General features: G+C 37.5%; 8 protein-coding genes across 10 annotated transcripts; 5 read left to right on the top strand and 3 right to left on the bottom strand.

The window, feature by feature from the left end:
- The first annotated feature begins 19 nt into the window (after window positions 1-19).
- C05D11.13 (Vicilin-like seed storage protein At2g18540) lies at window positions 20-1,549 on the top strand. 2 transcript variants are annotated; one of them, NM_001361726.4, is made up of 3 exons: window positions 20-200; window positions 634-783; window positions 822-1,549. In NM_001361726.4, exons 2-3 carry the CDS (start codon window positions 635-637, stop codon window positions 1,489-1,491), a joined length of 819 nt encoding a protein of 272 aa, NP_001348733.1. In that variant the 5' UTR covers window positions 20-200; window position 634; the 3' UTR covers window positions 1,492-1,549. The 2 variants fall into 2 exon arrangements, with proteins under 2 accessions (NP_001348733.1, NP_498414.1); NM_066013.4 differs by having other exon boundaries at window positions 828-1,530.
- A 241-nt stretch (window positions 1,550-1,790) lies between these two features.
- mel-32 (Serine hydroxymethyltransferase) lies at window positions 1,791-4,458 on the top strand (the record flags this gene model as incomplete). 2 transcript variants are annotated; one of them, NM_171169.6, is made up of 5 exons in its annotated part: window positions 1,791-1,853; window positions 2,739-2,870; window positions 2,916-3,253; window positions 3,302-4,125; window positions 4,178-4,344. In NM_171169.6, the coding sequence occupies 5 exons, from the start codon at window positions 1,791-1,793 to the stop codon at window positions 4,342-4,344; spliced, it is 1,524 nt and encodes a 507-aa protein (NP_741197.1). The 2 variants fall into 2 exon arrangements, with proteins under 2 accessions (NP_741197.1, NP_001379624.1); NM_001392122.1 differs by lacking the exon at window positions 1,791-1,853 and having other exon boundaries at window positions 4,178-4,458.
- A 183-nt stretch (window positions 4,459-4,641) lies between these two features.
- Window positions 4,642-7,998, bottom strand: C05D11.1 (uncharacterized protein). The gene is made up of 6 exons (NM_001025974.9): window positions 7,671-7,998; window positions 6,555-7,622; window positions 5,821-6,508; window positions 5,214-5,773; window positions 5,010-5,167; window positions 4,642-4,953 (listed from the first exon to the last, which is right to left on the bottom strand). The coding sequence occupies exons 1-6, from the start codon at window positions 7,986-7,988 to the stop codon at window positions 4,758-4,760; spliced, it is 2,988 nt and encodes a 995-aa protein (NP_001021145.1). The 5' UTR covers window positions 7,989-7,998; the 3' UTR covers window positions 4,642-4,757.
- Window positions 7,999-8,103: 105 nt separating this feature from the next.
- Window positions 8,104-11,367, bottom strand: vps-16 (Vacuolar protein sorting-associated protein 16 homolog). Its single transcript, NM_066010.6, has 10 exons — window positions 11,271-11,367; window positions 11,115-11,200; window positions 10,721-11,062; window positions 10,445-10,671; window positions 10,208-10,392; window positions 9,315-10,161; window positions 9,054-9,269; window positions 8,698-8,918; window positions 8,449-8,649; window positions 8,104-8,400 (listed from the first exon to the last, which is right to left on the bottom strand). Exons 1-10 carry the CDS (start codon window positions 11,363-11,365, stop codon window positions 8,262-8,264), a joined length of 2,559 nt encoding a protein of 852 aa, NP_498411.1. The 5' UTR covers window positions 11,366-11,367; the 3' UTR covers window positions 8,104-8,261.
- A 93-nt stretch (window positions 11,368-11,460) lies between these two features.
- On the bottom strand, window positions 11,461-12,428 carry txdc-9 (Thioredoxin domain-containing protein 9). The gene is made up of 3 exons (NM_066009.5): window positions 12,337-12,428; window positions 11,948-12,293; window positions 11,461-11,819 (listed from the first exon to the last, which is right to left on the bottom strand). The coding sequence occupies exons 1-3, from the start codon at window positions 12,423-12,425 to the stop codon at window positions 11,628-11,630; spliced, it is 627 nt and encodes a 208-aa protein (NP_498410.1). The 5' UTR covers window positions 12,426-12,428; the 3' UTR covers window positions 11,461-11,627.
- Window positions 12,429-12,807: 379 nt separating this feature from the next.
- On the top strand, window positions 12,808-13,564 carry mrps-17 (Small ribosomal subunit protein uS17m). Its single transcript, NM_066008.6, has 3 exons — window positions 12,808-12,918; window positions 12,967-13,046; window positions 13,156-13,564. Exons 1-3 carry the CDS (start codon window positions 12,814-12,816, stop codon window positions 13,451-13,453), a joined length of 483 nt encoding a protein of 160 aa, NP_498409.1. The 5' UTR covers window positions 12,808-12,813; the 3' UTR covers window positions 13,454-13,564.
- Window positions 13,565-13,671: 107 nt separating this feature from the next.
- popl-1 (Ribonucleases P/MRP protein subunit popl-1) lies at window positions 13,672-17,080 on the top strand. The gene is made up of 10 exons (NM_066007.7): window positions 13,672-13,767; window positions 13,816-14,034; window positions 14,082-14,276; window positions 14,650-14,733; window positions 14,855-15,378; window positions 15,430-15,578; window positions 15,628-16,306; window positions 16,527-16,667; window positions 16,715-16,830; window positions 16,875-17,080. The coding sequence occupies exons 1-10, from the start codon at window positions 13,705-13,707 to the stop codon at window positions 16,961-16,963; spliced, it is 2,259 nt and encodes a 752-aa protein (NP_498408.1). The 5' UTR covers window positions 13,672-13,704; the 3' UTR covers window positions 16,964-17,080.
- An 89-nt stretch (window positions 17,081-17,169) lies between these two features.
- On the top strand, window positions 17,170-23,836 carry fhip-1 (FHIP family protein C05D11.8). Its single transcript, NM_001379762.2, has 9 exons — window positions 17,170-17,273; window positions 17,320-18,464; window positions 18,515-18,721; window positions 18,774-18,935; window positions 19,703-19,805; window positions 19,856-20,565; window positions 20,609-20,745; window positions 21,240-21,314; window positions 22,015-23,836. Exons 1-9 carry the CDS (start codon window positions 17,183-17,185, stop codon window positions 22,145-22,147), a joined length of 2,763 nt encoding a protein of 920 aa, NP_001367439.2. The 5' UTR covers window positions 17,170-17,182; the 3' UTR covers window positions 22,148-23,836.
- Window positions 23,837-24,071: the final 235 nt, after the last annotated feature.

The following is a 24,071-nucleotide window of genomic DNA, read 5'->3' as shown; positions in this document are numbered from 1 at the left end:
AGATTGCAAAGTGTTGTATAGAAGAAGAGACGCAGATAATCAAACAAGACGTCTGCGCTCGTGTATGTTTGTCTCTGGACAGACATACACACAGAAACACCGACAATGAAGATATGAAGACACACAGACACACAGAAAGCCGTCATCGATTCTCCTGTTTTCTTTGAGCCTTATTTATATTTTTCTTATTACTCCGACGCGTAATTTTGAGATTTTTGCGCCAAAAACGGTACCCAGTCTCGACATGATATTTTTTTTAATGTGATAATTTCAAAACGGTGCACACCTTTGGAGAGTACTTTAATTACAAACTTTTGTAGTTGCGGAATGTTCATCGATTTTCCATCGTATTCCGATGAAAAACATCCTTAACTATTGAAAACTCAAAAAAAAACACGAATTTTAACAGAACGTAAGAAAAGTATGAAAAATCATGAACGGTTCCACACCAACTAGATTAAAAAATTACAGTACTCCTTGAAGGCGCACAAGTTTTTCTCATTTAACTAAAACATGTCGTGTCGAGAATCGGCACCGTATTCTTGGCGCAGGAGTCGCAAAACCTCTGTCTGTGTATTTAGTAATGTAGATTTTCAAGTTTTCTGAAAAATTAATGTATATTTGTAAGTTCAGAATGAGTAGAAAAGATTGCAAAAATATTGTCGAAGACGAAGAAGAAGATGAGAAGAGTAATGGGAATAAATCTGAAAGTCCACAAAATGCTGGCCTAGAAGAAACAATTCAGAATTTTATAGCAACATTTTTACCTGGTTCAAGTGATGAGTAAGAGTAGTAAATAGCATATTAAAATTTTTTTTAAGTTTCAGACCTCATATTACGGATATTCCAAGTTCATCCGAACCTCAAGAAGGATCTAGAGAATGCAGACTCTCCAAAGAAGCACATCGGAAACGTCTGAGAAGAGCTCGTGAAACATCAGAGGAGACTCACACACGTCTTGCCAAGGCTGCAGACTATAAAAGGAAGAGATGCTCAGAAGAGACAGAAGAAGAATATAGAGAACGATTGAAAAGGCAAGCTGAAAGAAAAAAAATGGAAAGAATGCAAGAGTCGGAAGATCAGGCAAATAATCGAAGAATAAAGGCTGCAGAGCATCGACGCCAGTATCTGCAAAGGGAGTCATTCGAAAAAGCTCAGGAAAGAAGGAATAAGGATGCGGAACGGAGAAGGAAGAGTCTCCTGGCTGAAACTCCAGAAGAAGCTGAATTGCGTAGAGCCAAGAATGCTCAGAGACGTCGGGATGCTATTAAGAATGAAACACCAGAGGAAGCTGAAAATCGGCGACAGCGTGATGCAGCAAGAAGACGGCAATATTTGCAGACGGAGACTTCAGAGCAAAAATCAGCTAGGAAAATCCAAGATGCTGCACGAAAACGTCAAAATCGAATTTTGAAGCAAGCAGGGCAAAGTGAAGAATCACTTGCAGTCATCACGGGATCATTGAGCGATGGAACTCTTTCGGGTCTATAAAAATTAATTGAAAATTTTTTTAATAAATAAGTAGTTTGTTGTTTGACCTTTTGCTTTTAAAACCGATAAAATCGTATTAATTTTTTGAATCAACGGTCCGCTCATTTCCACCTATCAGTCTTTAAATTCTGTTGAATCGCAATAAAAACGGCAAGTTTCATCTCTTGTTTGCAACAAAACAGAGAAACTGATAAGACTGATAACGATCAGTGGTCTGATCGATAGTCGATTTCTGTTTTAACACATTTATTCTGAAGTTCTAGAATTTTATTTGTTATTTTAATATTTTCAGGCACAAAATGTTTGCAAGGATAGTGAGCAGAAGAGCAGCAACTGGATTATTTGCCGGAGCCAGCTCCCAGGTTTGTGTGTGCACTTTCGCGTGGGATCAGTTGTAAAATACGCATGGCGCGAATATTTGAATTTGTAAAAATTTTGCCCGCTCAAAGTTGCAATTTGCTTTTCTCTCCCCATTTTCATTCCCAAAACGGCACCGTCCATGGTTCACTCGTTGTTTCTGATCAGAAAGTGATCTTCATCATAATATCTTGCCATTTTCCGCCTTTCACTCAGTTATCTCGGGCTTGTCTCCGACTTGTCCAGCAATAGAAATATCGTTGACATTGACCCACAGGCGCCGCTTTTGTTGCTTTGATAACAACTTGGTAACTGATAAACTCTATTCACTTCTTTATTTTTATTTTTAATGATCATCTCTGTGATGTTGCATTGATAATCGTAGTTCTCTATTTTCTCCGCGTATATTTTTACCATAAGCTGTGAAAATGTCTTGCTCCGTTGTTTCTTTTTGCAGTTCTGAATAACACATGTACACGCTGCAGTATCGTTTGCACTTGTTTTAAATGGTTTCTTTGCATAGTTTTCTGTAGCAATGTTTTGTGTTTGCATTTGAAAGTTATCTGCATTATATTTTTGTTATTAGAGACCACTTTTTTGTTTTTATTACTAAGTTAGTGTACACTTGTTAAAACCACGCTCGAATACCTCTTTAATTACAATTTCTAATGAGTAACTTTTGACTTATCAGTTTTGATCTACGATCCGGGATGCGCCCAATCTCGAAAACTTCCCGGTTCAGATATCATCATAGCCTACCGCGAATCCAGTTTTATTCTTATTTTCTCCACACTTTCCCATGCATATACGTGTTGCCAACGCGTCAGCTTTTGTGTTGAATATGTTCCCGATTTTTTCGCTTCTTTGCTTAATTTAATTTGGTTTTACAGTGTAAAATGGCTGATCGTCAAGTGCACACACCATTGGCTAAAGTTCAGCGCCACAAGTACACCAACAACGAGAACATTTTGGTGGACCATGTTGAGAAAGTTGATCCAGAAGTTTTCGATATCATGAAAAATGTAAGACTTAATGTTTCTCAAATCTTAGTCATTTGTTTTTTTCAGGAGAAGAAGCGGCAGCGTCGTGGACTTGAGCTCATCGCTTCCGAGAACTTCACAAGCAAGGCTGTTATGGATGCTCTTGGCTCGGCAATGTGCAACAAATACAGTGAAGGATACCCTGGAGCTCGGTATTACGGAGGAAATGAGTTCATCGATCAGATGGAGCTCCTTTGCCAGAAGAGAGCTCTTGAGGTATTCGGACTTGATCCAGCCAAGTGGGGAGTCAATGTGCAGCCATTGTCCGGATCACCAGCCAATTTCGCAGTCTACACTGCCATCGTTGGATCCAATGGACGCATTATGGGCCTCGATCTTCCAGATGGAGGTCATTTGACTCATGGGTAAGGTTATCTAGATTAGACTCGAATGAATTATACATTTAATTTCAGATTCTTCACCCCAGCTCGCAAAGTCTCTGCGACTTCTGAATTCTTCCAGTCTCTTCCATACAAGGTTGATCCAACAACTGGATTGATCGACTATGACAAGCTTGAGCAGAATGCAATGCTTTTCCGTCCAAAAGCCATCATTGCCGGAGTTTCCTGCTACGCTCGTCATCTCGATTATGAACGTTTCCGTAAGATTGCCACAAAGGCTGGAGCCTATTTGATGTCTGATATGGCTCACATCTCCGGACTTGTTGCCGCTGGACTTATCCCATCACCATTCGAGTATTCTGATGTTGTAACCACAACGACGCACAAGTCGCTCAGAGGACCACGTGGAGCTTTGATCTTCTACAGAAAGGGTGTCCGATCTACCAACGCAAAGGGAGTTGACACTTTGTATGATTTGGAGGAGAAGATCAACTCGGCCGTGTTCCCAGGACTTCAAGGTGGACCACACAATCACACTATTGCTGGAATTGCCGTTGCTTTGAGACAATGCCTTTCTGAAGATTTTGTTCAGTACGGAGAGCAAGTGTTGAAGAATGCCAAAACCTTGGCCGAGAGAATGAAGAAGCATGGATATGCTTTGGCAACCGGAGGAACCGACAATCATTTGTTGCTTGTTGACTTGCGCCCAATCGGAGTTGAAGGAGCTCGTGCTGAGCATGTGCTTGATCTCGCTCATATTGCTTGCAACAAGAATACGTGCCCAGGAGACGTTTCTGCTTTGAGACCAGGAGGCATTCGTCTCGGAACTCCAGCTCTCACCTCCCGTGGATTCCAGGAGCAAGATTTCGAGAAAGTCGGAGATTTCATTCATGAGGGTATGTTTTTTCAACTGTAATCTTCAACATTAATCTAAAATATTGATTTCAGGTGTTCAAATCGCAAAGAAGTACAATGCTGAGGCTGGAAAGACATTGAAAGACTTCAAATCATTCACTGAGACCAATGAACCATTCAAGAAAGACGTCGCTGATCTCGCCAAACGTGTTGAGGAGTTCTCCACGAAGTTCGAGATTCCAGGAAACGAAACTTTCTAATTTTAATCATCATCGTCATTATCAACATTGCATTTGTATTTATAAAAACATTCCCGCCATTTTATCACTTTCATGTTTGAATTTTAAACAGGAGAAATAAATATTGATCTTTTCAAATTTAATTGTTTTTTTATATTTAGAAAGCAATTGAGATTATCTACGGCATTTGGCATAAGCCGTATGCTGAATTTTCTGAATGCCGCACACATCTGGACCCTTCTACAGTTCTCTCACAGTGATGTTTGGGGTAGCTGTTTAATGCAACGTTCACCGACTTTTTTCCATTTGTGTTTAATTCAAATCAGACCAGAACTTTATTTAACAAAACAAGCTACCGAAAGAAATAAATAAAACCAGAGCCAACAAACGGGGAAATGATGGAAGAATAATAAGAATATAAAAGAACAGGCAAACTAGCATGCAAACTGCAAGTCCGAAATCTTGATCTTGCTACTTCCTGGGAATGCCTTCTTCATCTCATTGAGTTTTGATGGATGAACAGCAATTGAACGGACAAAGCACTTCTCATCGAAAAGACGAGCCAGTGGTGGTCCGCCGATCTTAACCATCTCTTCCGATGTCAGATTCCAGATACGGCGACACAGATCACTGAAATCGCGGAAGTTGATACTTTCCTAGTCTTAGAATGTTTTCAGTAAACTCACATATTGAATGGATGGGGAGTTTGACGGAAATTATTGAGAATGCTGATCTTTGCAGCTCCACTCACAGTTCCTTCACGCTTCATCATCTCGAACACAGTTGATCTCTTTGCTCCCTCAAATTCTGCTTTGGAGATTTCACCGCTCTCGACGATTTTGCGCTGAAATTTAAAGTTATTTTAACGAAACTTATTTTTTTCTACTTACAATAATATCTCTGGTTCTCTCATAAGCCACTGCTGGCTGAGCGCATCTGTAGAGACTCAAAGTGATTTGCTTCCGATCGGGTTTCACAAATACGTTAGCTCCATAGGCAAGTCCATCTCCACGAATTGCACGCCACAATGGACCTTCACACTGAGAGAGATATTGTCCAAAGATCATTGCTGGAATCAACTCCTCTGAATTCCAGTTAGCATCAAGGAAGCTTGTTTGATAGATGAATGAAGACTCGGATCCACCAACTCCGATGAGAAGTTCCTTTCCGAGCTCAAGTGATACGTTTTCACCAGCTTCAGCTGAGAATTGATGTCCAGGTCCGAATCTTGGATCAGCTTGTACCCAGGTCCAAAGATCGGAACTCAACATTTTCGGATCAATTGAATCAACGTCAGCAACAAAATGAGCATTCACTCCGTTTGAGAAAAGAGCACTACGAACTTGTTCAAGCTTTTCAAGGACTGCTTCGGGATTCTTCATCACATCCTTCGATATTTTTTCATGAAGCTTCTCCAACACAAGTTCATCGAAGAGAATGCAATTGGTATCTGTAAAATATGAATGCACTTAAATTTTTAGTATAGAAATAACATACTCTTTCCATAAACCATTGAAGCTACTGCAGTTGATGCCACAGTACATCCATCTCTCTTCCGATCACGAGCTTCTCCAGCCAACTTTTGAGCACATTGATGAATTCTTGAAGGATCGAAGACGACTCCCTGAGTGAAAATTTGAGCCCATTTCGCAAGCAATGGATACTTGTCAGCTCCAACTTTGATACGAAGATTCACAAATCGATCATAAAGACCGGAGACTCCCACTTGAATAGAGTGATCAATGAGATCTTTCGTGAAATGTTTGGCAACATCATCAGCAGATGTCAAGACTCCATCGATCATGGCAGGAGATTCAAAAAGCAAATCTGTGTAGAGGAACAAGTAACTACGATCTTCAATTGACAGATTTGAAGAATCTAGCAGGAAGAAGATTTCCACGAATTTAGTTGGACAGTTGTGAAGATTCGCGTGGAATGGGAATTGAGCTAAGAAAGTTGATTGTTGAGGAGTAAGAGAAGGTGAGTTTGAAGTCAGGGATTGAACTGGGAAACGATCAAAAGCTTCAAGATCTTTGACGATCAATTGATCCAAAAGTTCAGCACTTGGATGATTGGCAGTGTTCTCAAGAATGGCAGCTTCCAGACTCTTTCCCGCTTCTTCGAGTCCTTTTTTGCCGAGCTTCTCACATTGGGCTGCTATTCTCTTCTCTTCTTCTTCAGCGATCTGAAATTATTTTATTATTTTTCCGGTTTCTATTTTCCATTATTACCTTATCAACTAGTTCTTCATTTGGAACTCCGATTACAGTAGCACTTGGAGCAGTGAAATATTTGTTGACCAACTGAACCCAATATGAAGCTGGCTCTGATTTCAATTTCTTGAGAAAATCAATTTCATTTGTTCTTTTCTTGAATAGCTCTTCATCCTCATTGTCGAACAATTGATGTCCAATAATGTGTGACATAATATCCTTCGGAGCATTTGTCTCAAGCTTCACAAGTTCATTGAGAATAGTTTGGTCGATAAGATATCCCATTCGTTCCATATCGAAATTAGCTTCTTCCAAATGCTCACGGACCGTCTTATCGAAAAACTTCGGAGCACATTCGTCAAGTTTCTCAACAGGAACTCCGGCAAAGTTCAAACGCAGGTCACAACGAACTCCTTCTGCAATATGGAATGAAACGGAGCTTGCAAGTGGATCCTCGAGAAGGATGAAATCTTTTTGAAGTGGAGCAACAGAAGTGTTCGACAGGTAGTCAAAGAGCACATGAAGTGATGAGTGGGTTTCTAAGTCTGACGGACTATGAGCAAACCAGGCAACCTCTACGGCTCCACGGGAAGCATCATCAGTTGGACATTCAACTCGGTGCACAGTCGATTCTTTGATATCAGAAAGAGCAAATGAGAAAGGCTTTGGGAAATGATCCGGTACAGTTGACATATGCTCATTTTCCACGTTGTTCATAATCTCTAGAACCTGATCATGATCAACCATTCCACATACAGTAACCACCATATTTGACAAATGGTAGAACTTTTTGTGATAATCACGAACTTTCTCCAGTGTGCATGATTCACGAAGATTCTTGAGACGACCTCCTGTGTCAACTGCATATGGATTGAAAGGTGGATAGATGACTTCCTTCGTCTTCCGATCCATGATTGATTCCATCTCTGATTCATGATCCTGCATTTCAGAGTAGACGACTCCCGCATCATTCCCTTCTCCAGTGATGTGATGGACTTCAGTTGCGAATTGAGATGCAGTCAACATAGGAGTAAGCAAGTGGTTGATATAGACAGGAAGGACTTTTAGGAATCCATCAGAGCCGACCTAAAAAGTGGGAACTTCGTGAAAAAAGATTTATAAAATAATTATTACCGTGCTCAAAGTATAAGCAGTATGATCAGTGTCAGTCCAAGCATTTGTACCATCTGCCAAACATCGATTAGCAATCACATCAAGAACTCCTTTGAATGGATACTTCTTGCTTCCCATGAACACAAGATGTTCCAGAGTATGCGGTAGGCCATCATCCGAATCAGCTTCAGTCACAAACGATACTGCTCCATGCACCATCGGACCCGGAACTTCTCCGATCGCAACTCGAAGCTTAGTATTTTTAGAAGAATAGAGGAACAGCTTAATCCCTCCATTCAGCACCGTTTCAGTACAAGACCACAGTTTCGAAGCCGACATTTTCGGACGGCTGAAATTTAAATAAAAATGCCTCAAAATGAAACAATAAATATAGAAATAAATAATTTGGTTGAAATACAAACCAAGAATCAAGAAAGCAATTAGTAAATTAAAACAAAGGCACATCAAAATTTATATGAACACGTATACAGATGTAAAACTTGAAGCAAAAAAAAGGAAAAACTTTGGCGAATTTTAAACTTATCACAGAATATTAACCTATAAGTAATGTTTGAAGGCAAATAATTAATATTTACAAATTTCTTCTCAATCTCAGTTCTGGTCCAGCGATCTGAGAAATTGACCGACTCTCGGACATTGTGTGGGATCTTCGTGAGATTTCATGTGAACTGCGTGCAAGACATCACGGTCTCGGCGATCGTAGGCCAGCTTGGCAGCTTCCACGTAGTTTCTGAAATTTCATTCGAATTTTAGATTTATTTCTTCAACTTTCTATTACTTCATTGCAAGATGAGCAGCCACCAGATCTGGATATCCATTAACTTTTGCAAAATACTTCTTGATCTCGTCAAGTCTTTTATATCGAACACAGGCTTTGACGAATGGAGCATATCCAATTGGAGATCTTTTTTGAGCCAAATCAAACAGCTGCTCCATTTTTCCTTTTTTAGCCAATCCTTCGATTGTCCATAACAAAACTCTATAAAATAAAAGTTGCTAAAATATGTTAAATAATGATTAAACTAACTGTTTATCAGTCAATCTTGCTTGCTGTTTCAACTGTGCAACCTTTGCAGTGTCGTGTGCCATCTCAATTACCGTATCCCTCACTGACATGTCTGCTTGTCCCCGTTGAATTTGTAGTGGAGCAAATGCGCTGACGTCATTCAGAATCTCTTCGATTGCCTTGTCACCCATACTTTTTGCAGCATCCTTGGCACGTCGGAGAGCATTTAAACGTTCATCGGGCTGAAGTTGAGGAAATTTAAAATTTTCACGATAGGATCAAATTTATATTTCAAAAAATAAATGCTAATGTAAGCAGCTTTTCTTTCTTTGTCTTCTTGTGTGCTTTTTATAACCAAGGAAATATAAAATTCTTACATTTCTTTCAGTTTCTGCAACATCAAAATGGAATAAAGTTTGTCTCTCGAAGTCGCTGGCTTGTTCCAAAAGTGCTAACATTTGTCTCGAAGATGCTCCGCGAGTTTCACCTTCTTGTCTAACGAGATCCTGGTATAGACATTGGGCAAGCGGAATTCGACTGATTGCGAGCTCATAGCTCGAGCGACTTTCACTGTTCATTAGATGACGTACAACCTGAAAATAAAATCCAATATATTTTAATTGTATGTAAAAATATACCTGATGAATTAACTGTGGTCTCTGAGAAGCCGATGCTTTCTGGAGTGCAGCTGAAACATCGTTGAGTTGGAGTAAGACTGCCACATGGTTTGCATCATCTGTCTCTCTTCGAATGAACAGCCTCGCAAGTTCTGGAAGTTTTGCTTCAATCGCTCGTCGAGCCGCATCGGCAATGGAAACATGAGGAAATTGAAGCAATTTTGCAGAAATCTTTTCATCTAAAGCTTCTAATGCTGGCTGATCCATTTTCATATTGCTCTTCGAGACTTTACTAATAGATCTTCTGACCCATTCTAAGAGCACTCGATCTACATTTTCACTTGTTTCTCCGCCGAGCCATTGAGCAACTTTAATTGCAACACTATAGGATCCCATGTCGATAAGTCTGTTTATCACGCAGGTTTCTCCAATAGCCCTGAATTGTCGATGAGTGAGCGGGATGCCAGTGCGAACCATTCTTAGTTCATTTAGCACTCGGATTTCTTTGATAGCTCTCATTAATTTCGTAGTATCTGGCGTTGTGTTTGTGTAGGCCATTCCGAATCGAGCCGCTTTTAGTAGCAACTTTTGCTCTTCAGGTTGCCACGTGTCACATGCAGTGGAGATACAATCATCAATAGCTTTATAGAGATCCTGGATTACTGTAGATGCTGCAAAAGAATTGTGTCCGGTTCCTTGACTCATTTCCTGAGCTGCTTTGTACAGATGAGCACCATCTTCGTTTGGATTTCGATTCAAAACTGCAATCTTTTCTCGACTGGCTGCTTCGACAAATTCCACTTGGGTACTCTCGAACAACCGAATTCCATCTGGTTCTATACTTATTTTAGCATTTGCAGTCATTTTCCTGGAACTCGTAAATTTATAGTTTGAAAATTAGAGTTATGACCCACTCATAAATCTGGACTTCGTCTCCTGGCTTACGTCGTGCACTAACATTAACAAAAACAATAAGAGATGGTGACATTTGAACAAATACAGCCGAATTTCCAACCCATCCGAAGTTGATGCATTTTGCGATGTCATGATCCGTGATTTCCACTGTGCAGAAGCATGTAGAGAGATCAATGGAGACAATCTAGAAATAGGTATTGAACATGAATATTACTATTACTCGAGAGATGACCAACTTGTATTTTTCCACTCTCCGTCATCATGGCAATCCTACTTCTCGCATCATCCACAACACACTTCACATATTTCGTATTCGAATCAACCCAAGATGCTGCGTGGCTTTGTTCTCTTAGTGATTCTCCTTGGCATCCCATCAAAAATACAGCTTCGAAAATGAGCAGAATGTGGGTAAGTTGTGAATGAGGCTGGAAGGCTGTCCATGCTGTCGGCATTTCGGAGTATGCTATAAAAAAATTAAAAATATGTATTGCCTTAGTCGATATGTGTCTTACGAGGTTTCATGCTCCAAATCACCGGCTCCGATACAGAATTTACTACAGAAACCTGACCATCAACATCCATTACCGCAATACCACTGTCTCCTCGTGACGTGGCAAATGTGCGGCATTCGTGAACATCAGACATTTGTGAATCGAAAATAACCTCGGAAATTTTCTCGCCCAGAGAAGAAAATATGTGGGCTCTTCCTGCTTTATTCAGAACTAAAAGGCAATGAGCACGAGTCCATTCCATAAAAACTGGTTCATTGAATGCCATGTCTCGCTTCAAAATTCTTCCACTGATGGTTCTGATCCAAATGTACCAGGAAGCTGGACGAGGAGAATATGCGACAGCTGAAAATTTGATACGTTTTGTATTTAAAATTTAATAGTAAGAAAAAATTACCGATTGGACCTGAGAATTGGCAAGCCGTAAAGTAAACGACATATTTGAGATTTAACGAGTTTGTTCGTAGATACTCTTGTGTGAAACTGAAACCGAAGTGTTCGAAAAGTTTCGAAGTTTGGGAAGCCCGTGTAATGCCGAAAAATTTAAACTTACTACAGCTGTTGATCTCCCAAAAACACTGAACTACTCGGACGAAGACACAACTCTCCATCTAGTTTTGGTTTTGATGGAGCATGAGACTCCCCCATTTCTGGAAATACATTATCTTAATATCTAAAATACTTATTTTACATTAAAAATAATTCTGGATATTAACCGAACGGCTATTTTTCATTTTTCAAAGGATAATATGCTCTTTATTTGCGATTACGAAATTGTGAAAAAGGTAGATAAAACAGCAAACACGGGAGGAGGAAAGCGAAAAAATGGGAAATTATGTGAGATCAAAATGCACATAATTATCAGCAAATGAGAATATGAAAACAAGAAAAAATCATCTTAAGATGGCATCTACCAATCCTCTTCGTTATCGTACTCCTCAACTCCTGATCTAATGATTTTCTTTTTTGCAGGAGCTGTATGCTTCTTCTCGACAGTCAATACTTCAGATCGAGCCAATCGGTTTTCCATGGTCTCGGTGGTAAACTCATCTTTTCCTCCCAATTCATCAAATCCACGAATGTAATCGACGGTTTGTTGCTTCTAAATTTATTTTTTTTTAACTAAATAATCTGGTACAGATGCCAACAAAACTCTATGAAACTAGTCAGATTTGAATTATACAACTTCAGAAAAAAAAATACTATAGCAGGAACCACATTCAAACTTACCACGACGATAGCGATGCTTGGAATGACACGAATATTGAGACGAGTTGTCAGGAAATGAACCTTCTCGGCGTTGACATGTATGAATCGTGTTCCAACATGCTTTCTAGCCAAGATCTCGAAATGCTTATCCACAATTTTGCATCGGAAGTTTCCAGGTAAGTAGAAAAGACAGACAACTTTATCGCTTTTCTTTGTAGCTTCGAAGAACTCCTTCTCGTCAGCAACTTCCTCGTATTTTCCGTGCCCATGAGACAACATCTCAATTCTGTCTTTTTGAGCTTTCTTCATTTGTTCCATCCGTTGACGACGAATTACCTCAAGATCGTCTTCTTCTAGGTTCTCAAGTCTAAAAACACACATGACAAACAGTTTCTACATTTCAAAATTACTTATTCATCTCCTGGTCGATCTGTTCCTCGACAACTTGAGCTGCTCGTAAAAGCTGCTCCCCAAACTGCTGTTGAATATTAGCGGCCATTTTCTGAAAAATTTAACAGAATTAAATTCAAAATTTAGGAAATTGGAAAGGGAAGACGGCATAATAAGAGCGGAATAAGAGGCATATGACCACCTGGAATTCTAATTACACCCTTTTTATGCCTGAAGGACCATAAAAATCGATAATGAGAAGCTACGAGAATGTTTGGAAATTCCATGAATTTATTCCAAACAATTATTTCTAGCTGTTCAGTAGAGCACACTTGTATGCTTGCACGAAACTGTGCAAACACCATCACGTCAGAATGCACACACACTTGGCAACAATTTTAATTAAATTTTATTCTTAATTTTCAGTTTTTTCGGTTCAGTTTGTATTTAAAAATAATTATTTTGATTTAATTCTTCTATTATTTATTGTGTTTCAGATGCCGAAGACCTCTGTGTGGAAAACGCGCGTTGGAACGCAAATTTTGATGGGTAAAATCACCGACATCACTCAAATTGGAATTGATAGAATTCCATGTGCTCAAGTTGGTTCAATTCTTGAAGACTTTTCGAAGTGTATTGTATTATTTTAGGTAAGATGTCAGATGAACGAATTCAACATCTATCTGAAGAAATATTTCGCCCGATCGTTCGACTTCTGGGCTCTCGACAAGTGAGTTTAAAAATAAGTTGTTTAAAATACCTGTTTTAGAATTACTGCATTTTCTCTGAACTGAATTTATCAATGTGAGAATTACATTTCAAAATTGAAAACATTTTAGAACATCACTTGGAAACATCGGAGATACAGTGCTCATCAAGCAGATCGATGGTTCTTCCCGCCCAAAGGCCAACGTCTCTCATGCTGTTGACCGTGTAGTGTTTAAATTCGGAAACATTGTCGATCCAGTCACAGGACGCAAAATATTCAACGACACATTCGCCGATGAGATTGATTTGAAGAAGGTTTTAGTGGAAGAAGTTGTGGATAAACCATTAGAAGAAGAATCAATGCTATTTGAAGAGAGAAGAGCCCTACAGATCAGAAGATTAGAACAGGAAAAAGAGGCAAATGTGTAGTTTTTGAATGTTCTGAATTTAGACGTTTGATCTGTTTTTACTTTTTGGGAATAGTTAGTTCGTTGTTGTTTATTGTTTGTCGATATTTACATTCAAAAATGAAATGTTTCTTTAAATTTTATTTTTAAAACTTTATACTTCAAGGTTGACTTGATCCTTGTATATTTTTCCAAATTATTTTTTATAATTTTATAACTACAAGTAAATTCAAATTCAAGATGGACATCTCACGTCCGGTGGTTGAGAAACCTATGTTTATAGAAGTCGAAAAGTTCGTGGAAGCTCGAACAAATTCCATTGCACAGCTACTAAAGGTAATTTTTACAACTATAATCTTCAATTCTTCCAAATTTAATTTTCAGGCTATTGACAATGACGCCCTTGTGTCTGGTGAAGTCACAAAAGGTCCAAGAACTGCTGCTCAAAGATTGCCACGTCACATGAGAAGAAGAGCGATGGCATACGATATTCGTCGATTTCCAAGAACAATGAGAGAGTTTGCAGCAGCACATTTAATTTCAAAACATGCTAAAAAGTGTCCAAGTCGGTTTGCGAGACGAAAAAGTGCAAATTCTCGAACAGTAAGAACCCAAATTAACTAAATACTAAATTGCTCGTTTTTTTCCAGAAATTTGGCAGAAGCACCAGTACAAAAGGTATCTGGCTCTCGACACATGTTTGGCATGCGAAAAGATTTCGAATGATTCAAAAATGGGGTTTCAAACTCGCGGATCGCAGCTTTCAACGTGGATTTCGAGCAGTTTTAAGAGATTCTAACAAGAATTGTGTGATTCGAGATAGATCATATTATACATGTGTTACTGTAAGTATTGAAACCAAAGAAAACATTAAGTATTTAGACGTCTAGATTTTTTTCCTCTTAACATTTAACATAAAATTTAGAAAAAAATCTAACATTTTCGTTTTCCCTATATTTCCAATAAAAATTTCGATTTTTCGAAATATAGCTTTAAATTTTCCTCATTTTTCTTTTCTTTTTTAAGACTTTTTTTCATTTTTTATCAACAGTAAACAAAATTTGGTAAAAATTGAAATGTTTCCGATACTTCCATTTTCCATAAAATCAGATGACATCTTTGTTTGAAATAGTCCGAATTCGGATTTTATTTTTCCACTTTTAGTATGCTTACTATTCAAAATCTAAAATGCTTACTATTCAAAATCTAAATTTTCAGATTCAATGCACCGATGCTTATTCAAAAATCTCCCAGTTCTCACAAAAAGGATGTCGAGGGCAGTCATCACGCGATGAAGAAGAGGTAATCATTGAGAGGGAGAGATGAACCGGTTCCTCGTCATTTTCTATCAGCTGTTAGCACTTCTTTATCGTTTTCTGTTGCGCATAAATCTATTTTCATGATTAACGCATTATCTTTCCAGGAATGTCACCAACTCTACATGCCAGGAAAATACCCATTTGGATATATTGGACCTGCAAGATTCCAACGACTCTCTGGTGACAAAGTTCATATATGGATTCATCCATCAAGCAAACTGCAATTCATGAAAGCACTTCTTGAGTACTATAATCTTGAGAAACAAGAGAATACAGAAGAAGATCTTTATAAAAATTCTGAAATTAAAGTTTCAATCGATGCAGAAAACATTTGCCGATTTCATTTATCCGGTCCAAAGTGTCTTTCGAAACTTCGCGACTCGATTCGATTTGTTAATGACGAAAAGTTCAGTTCAGAACACAATTATTTCTTATCTGTATCGGATTCCGTTTTTCAATCAAGTCGAGATGGAGAAGTTATCAACTTGCTCATCGAAGACCCGAGAACAACTTGGGATAGGAAAACAGTTCTGAAACACAAAAAAGTGAACAAAGAAGCTGATAATGAGAGGATTCGAGTAAGCAAATTTTGGAATAAAGAATTTAGAGAAATGGCGATCGAGAAAAGGTATGATTTTAAAAAAAGTGGAATTTCAGTAATTCAATTATTCAAATTTAGAATGGCAGATTCTGAATTCCACAAGCAGAATTCTTCAAAAATCAACGGAGTCATTTCAACTGAAGCGAAGGTTCCAATCATTCTGATCATTCGAAATGAAGGATTAAAAGCACTAGACGGTGCAGATATTCTGATTCCAGAACCTTTTGGTATAGTTTTGAGAAAAACTAACAATTTTGAAGATTTATTTTTTTTCAGCAAAAGACTTCTGGGTATCACTTCAACGACGAGGTGTCCGTGCAAGTGGACTTCGTGATGAGTATGCAGCACATTTGGAATCTAAAGCTCTTTATTATCCTCTAGACGATGTTGGCTCAGAAGCTGGACGAGAATCTGAATTGGCGATGAAAAAAGAACTAATTGAAAAGTATCTTGGAAAGCCTCATAATAGAAGATGCAAGCATTGGAGTGCTGTATCAGTGAAGTATCCATTTGAATTTAAATGGGATGAGCTTTCTCAGGACTGGAACTTATCCAATAAACCTAGAAGTGAAGCTTTTGTATGCCGAGATCTTCAAAAATTACGGATTATCGAAGAAGCTATGAAGAAAGGATCGGGACTCGAAGAATTTCAAGAACCTGGTATGCTAATTCCAGTGAAACTTCAGTTTTTTGGAAGAGGAAGACCGAAAAAGTATGGAATGGTGTGTCTGCCAACGGATGATGATTTGATTTCAATTCGAAAGAATCGAAACCGAGAGATTATTCAAACACCTCCAGAAGCTTCTTCTCAAGATTCAGATATCGTTGAAGCTATGGAAATTGAAGAAATTACAGTTAAAAAGAATCAAGGATTTATGTCTCTTGAAGCAGCTGCGTCTGAAAAACCAATTAATTTGAAATTACTTTTTGAGGAGACTACGAAATTGGATGATAAGTGAGTTTAAAAAAAACCAAGATTTATCGAGTATAAAAACGTTTCAATGTTTTCATAAACATTATCAGAGTAAAACCTGTTTTTAAAAATTCTGAATATAAAAAAGTTAAATTCAAATCATACGATTAATAGGATAGATTTTGCCAAAATACCAGTGTTTAAAAGTCAACTTTTGCAAAATTTTGTAGAAACACATGGTTCAAATACCAATATTTTACAGAACCACCAAACGAAAACGAGTGAATCGAAAAAAGCGAGAGTCGAAAAAACGAAGAAAGATTGAGCAAGAAAAACGGAAAGAAGAAGCTGAAGTTGAAGAAGTACAAAAACTGGCGACAAAGTACAGATTTTCTGCCAATCGGTATGAATTTATGTTCCGTTACTATTCTCGTATTGTAATAATTGCAGTGAGATAATTGGTCGACTGGTTGCCGGAGAACAAAGTGTACTTGCTGGACACGGTGTTGGTATTGGATACATTTGTGCGAATACCCTCTCTCTTATTGCTTCGAATTATCACAAATGTAAGTTTTTTTTAACTTGAAATTGAATAATTAATATTTTTCAGCAAAAACTGTAGTTATGGTCAGAAACTCTACATCAAAATACTACCATCCAGCGTATGTGACGATTCTTAAAAATGCGACTAAAATCTAAATTCGGTTAGAATTAAATAAATTTTTTTGTTATTTGATATTTTCACACTTTTACCCACTTTTTGTTGATTTTTTCAAACTATTGTTGTTGTCTTGCCTATAAAGTTTTATGCTTAAAATTAGTTTATGAATTTTGATAATTATTGGGTTTCACACCATTTTTTATTTGATTTTGTGCTGAAATATTATTTCTTAACCCTTTACTTTAGGATCCCAGATAATGAAAAGATGGTTGGAAAAGATCACATCACCATTGAAACCACAGGAATCATCAAGTGATTGGGTTAGAGATGAACTTTATTCGGGTACTCGTAAGTTGAACTTTTTATAACTTGATAATGGACCTGAATTTTTCAGCTACATCTGTCTCCCGAGCTCGATGGTCTTCAGCGTACGCTTCAGATCCGACAGTATGGGAACAACTATTTGAAACAAAATGGAGCGTTGTTAGCAACATTCTCGAACGGAAGCTCAGTGATCCAGAGCACAAAGTTGTTTATGATGAGCTAATGTCACTTTTGGAGAATATGACAAATATGTGTACATTACTCATGTTAGAAGCCAACTCACAACCTGAACCAATTATCGGACCGATTCTGGATAAATTCTTTACTGAACAAATTCTAGAACGAGTGCTGGATTGGTCGATTCAACTGACTGATTCTTTGAAATCGATATGCCAACTGGCTATCATTCGAATATTCGAAATGATAGTTTCAGATTCGCATTCTCAAAATCACTGTCTTCTGGTTCACAAGCCAATCTTAAATCCTCTATTTCGGCTATGTGAATGGTTTCAACGAGCAGATATCTACTGGAGAGTATCTAAATCTGAAAATAAAAAGACTTCAGAAGCTGAAAAGATGTTCGTTTTGCTTTTGAATCAGATTTGTACAAAGTTAGTTGAAGACAGAACACTTTTACATTTCTTCTTCCACTCCAATCAATTTGTCGTATTCACCGAACTAATTCCATTTTTATATTCTGCTGGAGATACTGGACAACTTGCTAGAGATGCTGTACTTCTGATCCTTTCAGTGTCAGCAGAAGACAAAAGTATTGCTGAATATGTGACAGAGCGAACATCTTTCTGTCAAGTACTCACCACAGGTTTATCAGCGTGTTTCTCCCAATTACCAAGAATAATACTTGGAGATGGAGGAGAGCGTCTCGTAGAGGATGAATATAGAGATTTCCTTGCTGATTATCATTCGGCACTACTCTTCTGTAATGCAATTGCTCAAACTGCTCATTCAGAAGTTGTTGGAAATATTGCATCCTTTTTCTACACTGGATTTTTAACGAATGTGATAAAACCAGCATTCCTACAAAACGATCGAGAATATATTGGAGCGAGTATGGTATATTTACAAATGTGCCTAGAAACTATCGTCGAACCTGTACTCGTTAGGTCAATTGTACAAATGATTCTGACGGAACGGGATGATAATGGAACATTGTTTTACGAAATAGTCATTTCTTATGTGAAAGGAGGAGATAAAGTAAGTGTCTCGTATCATATTAACTTTAAAAAATACATATAAATTTTCAGACTTCCGTGACATCACTATCCCTAATTGACTCATTTTTGAAATTGGCATGTGAAGATGTAATGTTGGCTCTTGTGTTCCGTCCACTTCTCACTAATCACTCGGCAACCAAAAAACAATTATCAGTTGTATACAAAGCATCAAGAGGTGGAGAACTTTCGCAAACCTATCTGAACTGCATTCCAATTTGTATGCTTGAATATCGAGAGGTACTCTACTTTCTTTCTGAATTGACTATGTAACCCCCTTCAAGTGTTTTAGGCGGCTTCACATGCATTATTGAGTTCGTATATGTATTCAACAAGGATTCGAATGGATGCAAGATCAGAACAGTGTCGAAGTTGGAAGTGGAAATATGATGGAGTAGTTGCTGGAAGTTTTGTGCTGCCAGCAGAGTCGGATGATGATGCAACATTCAATGTGGTAAGAATTTCTATAAGTTTTAGAAAAAGAAAAAAAGAGAAATGCTCAGAATTTTCGTGGTTGGTATTTTTTAAAGAAAATCGAAAGACGACGAAAACTATCATTGTTCCAATTTAAGAAAAATCAGTAAACAAGTAATTTTCAAAACAACAAAATTCAAATTTAGATGAAAAATTGTTTATTTCGATCATGGTTGTTAAAAAATTTTTTAAAAAAGTACCAAAAAAATAATAATTGAATTTTTCAATCCCCCTCCAAAAAATTCGAGTGTGAATTTTCGGAAAAAATTATAAAATTAATGTTTAAATGTTAAACATCGACAGTTTCACAAAATTTTCCGCTTTTTTACTTTTTTTTTCAAAAAAAAAACATGAACAATACTCCGGAACAGATTAAAATGATCACATTTGTAAAAACCAACAAAATAATTTGAAAATTGTTTAAAAGTTGATCTCCGAAAAAAAAAAGTCCAATGTAATTTTTTGAAAAACTATGTGAAATAAATAACTGTTTCAGTTAGCGAAAGATAAAAATTCGTATTTTTTGCTTCCTTTCTCCGAAAAAAAACGAAAAGTTTATTTGTCGCCAAAATACGATAAAAGCGAAACACAAAAAATTGGCGCCCTTCTGACAACTAAAAATTTATATTTTAAAAAAGTTGTTTGTTTTATAATCCCGAAAAACCAGCAAAATCAATTTTTGCCATATCCCTGGTAGTATGGTTTGCACAATTCCCTTCATTATTCTTACCATTTGTTTATTTTCAGTCATTTTCCCGCATGTCATCTAGCCGTTCATCAACCTCAATGACTCCCTATGTATCCAATAGATATTCAAATGGATCACATCTTTCACATGTTTTCAATATAAGTATGTTTTAGAGCTATCTGCATGTATCTTTCAAATAGAAACATTTTCAGATAAAGTATGTCCTCTTGGACAACCACAAGAACAAAATGCTGATCTATCGTTAAGTGAATTGGATGATGATCTAGAAGAAGATAAGGACTTTATTCTTCCAAGTATTGATATGGAAGATGTTAGCGAAGAAATGACTGCTTCAAAAGTTATGACACAATCAACAATTGACTATATGCATATCTCAGGCCTGGATGGATCTGAATCAGATGATGCTTTACCTATTCGAATAGAAGATTCTGAACGAAGTGAAACGGACAGTGAAGCTCCAAAGAGTAATTTTGTATTATCTGGATGGCGAGACGTAAAAGATATGGGTACTTTCAAACAATTACTATCAAAACAAGAAGTCAAAGGAGAGAAATTAGATAGTTCTGAAATTGTAGATTTTATAAATCAGAAATATGACTCTCTGAAATTGGGTGAAGAGAAAAAGGAAGACATCGAGGAAGAAGAGAGTGAGAATGAAACGAAAGGAAAAGAAATTAAAAGTCGAATTGTGACCGATGGATTCTCAATCTACAATTTCCCTGAAAGATCGAAGCTTCTTCAAACAATACTGGAAGGTGTCGAGACATTATGTGAAAATGAGCTTCCTTTCAACACGGAACTATTCTCATTAATTGCTGATTTGGCTACTTATCCACAACCTCTTTTAGCATATTATCTATTTGATCCAAAGGAGGATAGTTCTGAAAAACATTTGCTTACGGTAATATATAATACGTTTTAAATTTATATTTAAAAATTTACAGATTCTGCAAGGAGTTCAGACAAGAATTGATGTAATGGCTGAAGGAATCGAATCATTTGAGATTTGGATTGAAAGAGGTTTCGAGACTTTGAAAGCGAGAGCCTGCCGAATAAAACAACAATCAACAGCTTCATCACCGTTAGTTTTTGATTCTTATCTCTTTTCTGGTTACTGTAGACTAGTGCTCTCACTAAAAATTTCAACTAACAATTTTTTAAAAGTTTGAAATTTTTACCAAAAAAAAAAAAGAAACAAACAACTGATTTTAAAACAGGTTTTGTTTTGATTTTTTCGTCCAAAAAAAAACCAAATTTTAAAAAATCAATTTACCCAAAAAACCTAACCAAAAGCGAAAAAAAAATCACTTTTTGCTATGATATGTTGGTCGAGAACAACTTAAAAATCCAACAAAAAATTATATATCCCTGTTGCTACCAAAACATTTTTTTCAAAAATTTTGGGCATTTTGATAGTTTGGTAATTGCCAAATTTTGAACAAAACTTTAGCCCACTCCTGCTTTAGATTACTGTAGGGAAATACGTTTTCCGGCGATCATTGGTAAAAGAGCAATATTTTTTGTTTATATTTTGTTTATATTTTTATTTGTATAAGCTATATCACCAATTTTCAGACGAACTTCTGACGATCACGATCCAACATTGTTCTATGGAAGAAGCACGATGGCACCGCCAGGCAGAAAGCCTCTGTAAGTTTGATGAATGATCACTGGGCGCAGCAAACTGATTGATCAGAACAAAAACATGTGTGATTACTATATGATAAGAAAGTAGAAAAATTGAAAACAGGAAAGCAATTGCGTGTGAAAATGTGTAAACATTGGGAAACCCTTTTCATTTTGGATTTCAGTAGGAGTATTATATTAGGAAAACCGGCACCACCCTCAGAAATCTGACATGTTTAAGGAAAAATTACGGGCTTTCGAAATTTTCTAATTCTGTAAAGAAATACAGATTCATATCCCCTGAATAATTTTGATCTCTCATCATCACTCCTCCATTTTCGTCTGAAATAAAAACGTGATTGATTCTTATCGCTATGAGACAAAGTGTCATACGGTTATTGTGTGTGTGTGTGTCTACACATATCTCGATACATTTCAACGACGCGTGTTACCAATTTTGAAGAGTTCCTCGTTTTAGTCATGATCTCTGAAAATGACGTGAAAAACATTCGGAAGTTGCAAGTTTTCATGTGAATGATTTTATTTCAAAATTAGTTCGTACTTTATTTGTTTAAATCAAGTTTGAGGAGGTTTCTGTGACGTTATGAGCTCAGAAGAGTAGATGGGTTACGGTAGATATAGGTTACGTGGTTGTGAGGTAGAATTTTTTAAAGGGTCAGCTCACATTTCACAAATGCTTGAAATTAATATTTCCTGATTTCAGACTACGTGAACCTTCCCGTCAAGAAACCCTAGACGACCAGACAGCTCGCCGAACTGCACTTGCCGCAATTCTTCTTGCCCATCTCTGCCAGATGCTTGCCTCTATTGTACTACAGCAATCTCTCATTATCTGAATCCTGTATATTCAAATCACTCACAGGCTCCAAGTACTGCAAGACCTGAGATAAGAAACGTTAAAACGTTTCCTTTTGCCTTTTCTCCCGCTAGACGCCCTTTTAACAATTTTGCCAAAGGCACACACACACAACACGAGGAGTCGTAAATTTTATCATACGATATGATGTTTTGTGTGCGTGTGCCTACTATCTTTCTTTGTTTGTACTTTTGTTTGTGAGGCGGAGCTATGTAGAATGGGGGGTCAGCTAGACCAAATTCTGAAGGCGTTACACTTTGACGCCATCTTACCACCATAGGACAAATCAAAACGTGTTTCTAGATATGATAGTTTGAACCAACTGCCCCCGGCCACGCGTTTTTTTCACCGAATTTCCCTTTTTGTGTTGCCATTCTTTTTTGCTTCTTTTGTGATTAGGTGATTAGAAACTCATGATCAAAATTCAAAATATAGGAAAGTGGAGGAATTTGAAATTTTGAAAAGTTTGCGAAGAACTGTTTAGTGCTTATTATGGGATGTCTAAACTATTTTAGGCATTACGGATTGCAACATCTTTAATCACTGATATCTCACCACGATCGTGGGGTACGGTACATTCATAGCAAGATATCAGCTGAATGATTACATAAAGTCACGAATTGTTGCAAATTTTTAAAATTATTACTTTTTATCTTAACATAACGACCACGTAAGATAAGATTCCGCATACTTTTTTCATGCCATTTTCAATAATTGTAGTGACATTGTTAGGCCATACCTGCTTGTAGTCTACGAGTGTTCCTCTGAACACTTCACTACGTCACTACACGCTAGCCAACTTTTGGAACCACCACCTGTCAGATACTAAAGAGTCGATTCCATCACCACCTGGCTGCGACTCATCTTTTGGTCTTTGATTTCAGGTACAATTCCTATTGTAAATTTTACGAACATCTGTTGTCGCTTTAGTTGTTGATCGGTAAAACCTTACGTAATTGTATAGTATGTGTCGATCTGGTAGTTACAAAAGTTGTTTGGAATCTTTTATCAGATATTGTTCATAAGTCCTAGCTACCGTACTATGAGAAACTAGGTGAGAAACTTCCTTTTTCTGAAAACTATTGTATCTCTTTTCATTTAATATTTTATCATCAGGCGGCAACGTGACTCGTCACGTGGTGTCAAAAGACAACCCCCTCCCGCTACGCTCTTCGTCTCGGGAAGTTAGACAGTGTCTGACGCCGTGGAGACGCAGACAGTGAGGGCCACCTGTGCGGTCGATGCCTGCGTCTCTATCAAACCCCGTTGTCCCTAGGCTATTGTCTCCTCACTTTCCATTATGTCTCGTAGGGTGCTTCCCAATGTCTCCGCCTCTCTTATGCGTAATCGTATGCATTCAATCGCTGCCTATCTTTCCCCATATTTTGCTTCTGCTTCTCCCATCCCTCGCTATATCCTTTTTCCAAACTTTTCAATTATCAATGTTTGATAAGCCAACGAAAGAAAATGTCCCCATTTGAATTCAAATCTTAAGCTGGTCCCTATGTGATTTTCTCGCTGGTCTGTGATCCATAGTGTCTATTTTTGATATTATTGTTCTAATCACCCCCATCCTCTGTTTCTGTAAATATTTTCTTGTTCCAGTTTGCTCGTATTTCAAGACTCATTTCACTACACATTTACAGTCATAATAAAAGATTTTTGCCTATAAACCCCTTCTCGACTATATTCTGGAATGACCTTGTAGATATGTGGAGGCTCCGCCCATTTACGTTCGTTTTATGAGTGCGTCTTATCCACCGACGCACCTTTTCATTCATAATGACCAGGTTGTGTTTGTTCAGAGGTTGCATCTTTTGTGAGCTTGTTTCTATACAGCTCATGGAGATTTACTAACCTTCCCAATACATTTTTTCGCACCACACATTCGGAACAAATTATAG

The sequence above is a fragment of the Caenorhabditis elegans genome, chromosome III (assembly GCF_000002985.6).
Source record: "Caenorhabditis elegans chromosome III".
In the NCBI taxonomy this organism is placed as follows: domain Eukaryota; kingdom Metazoa; phylum Nematoda; class Chromadorea; order Rhabditida; family Rhabditidae; genus Caenorhabditis; species Caenorhabditis elegans.
This window is presented reverse-complemented; position numbering and strand designations above follow the sequence as displayed.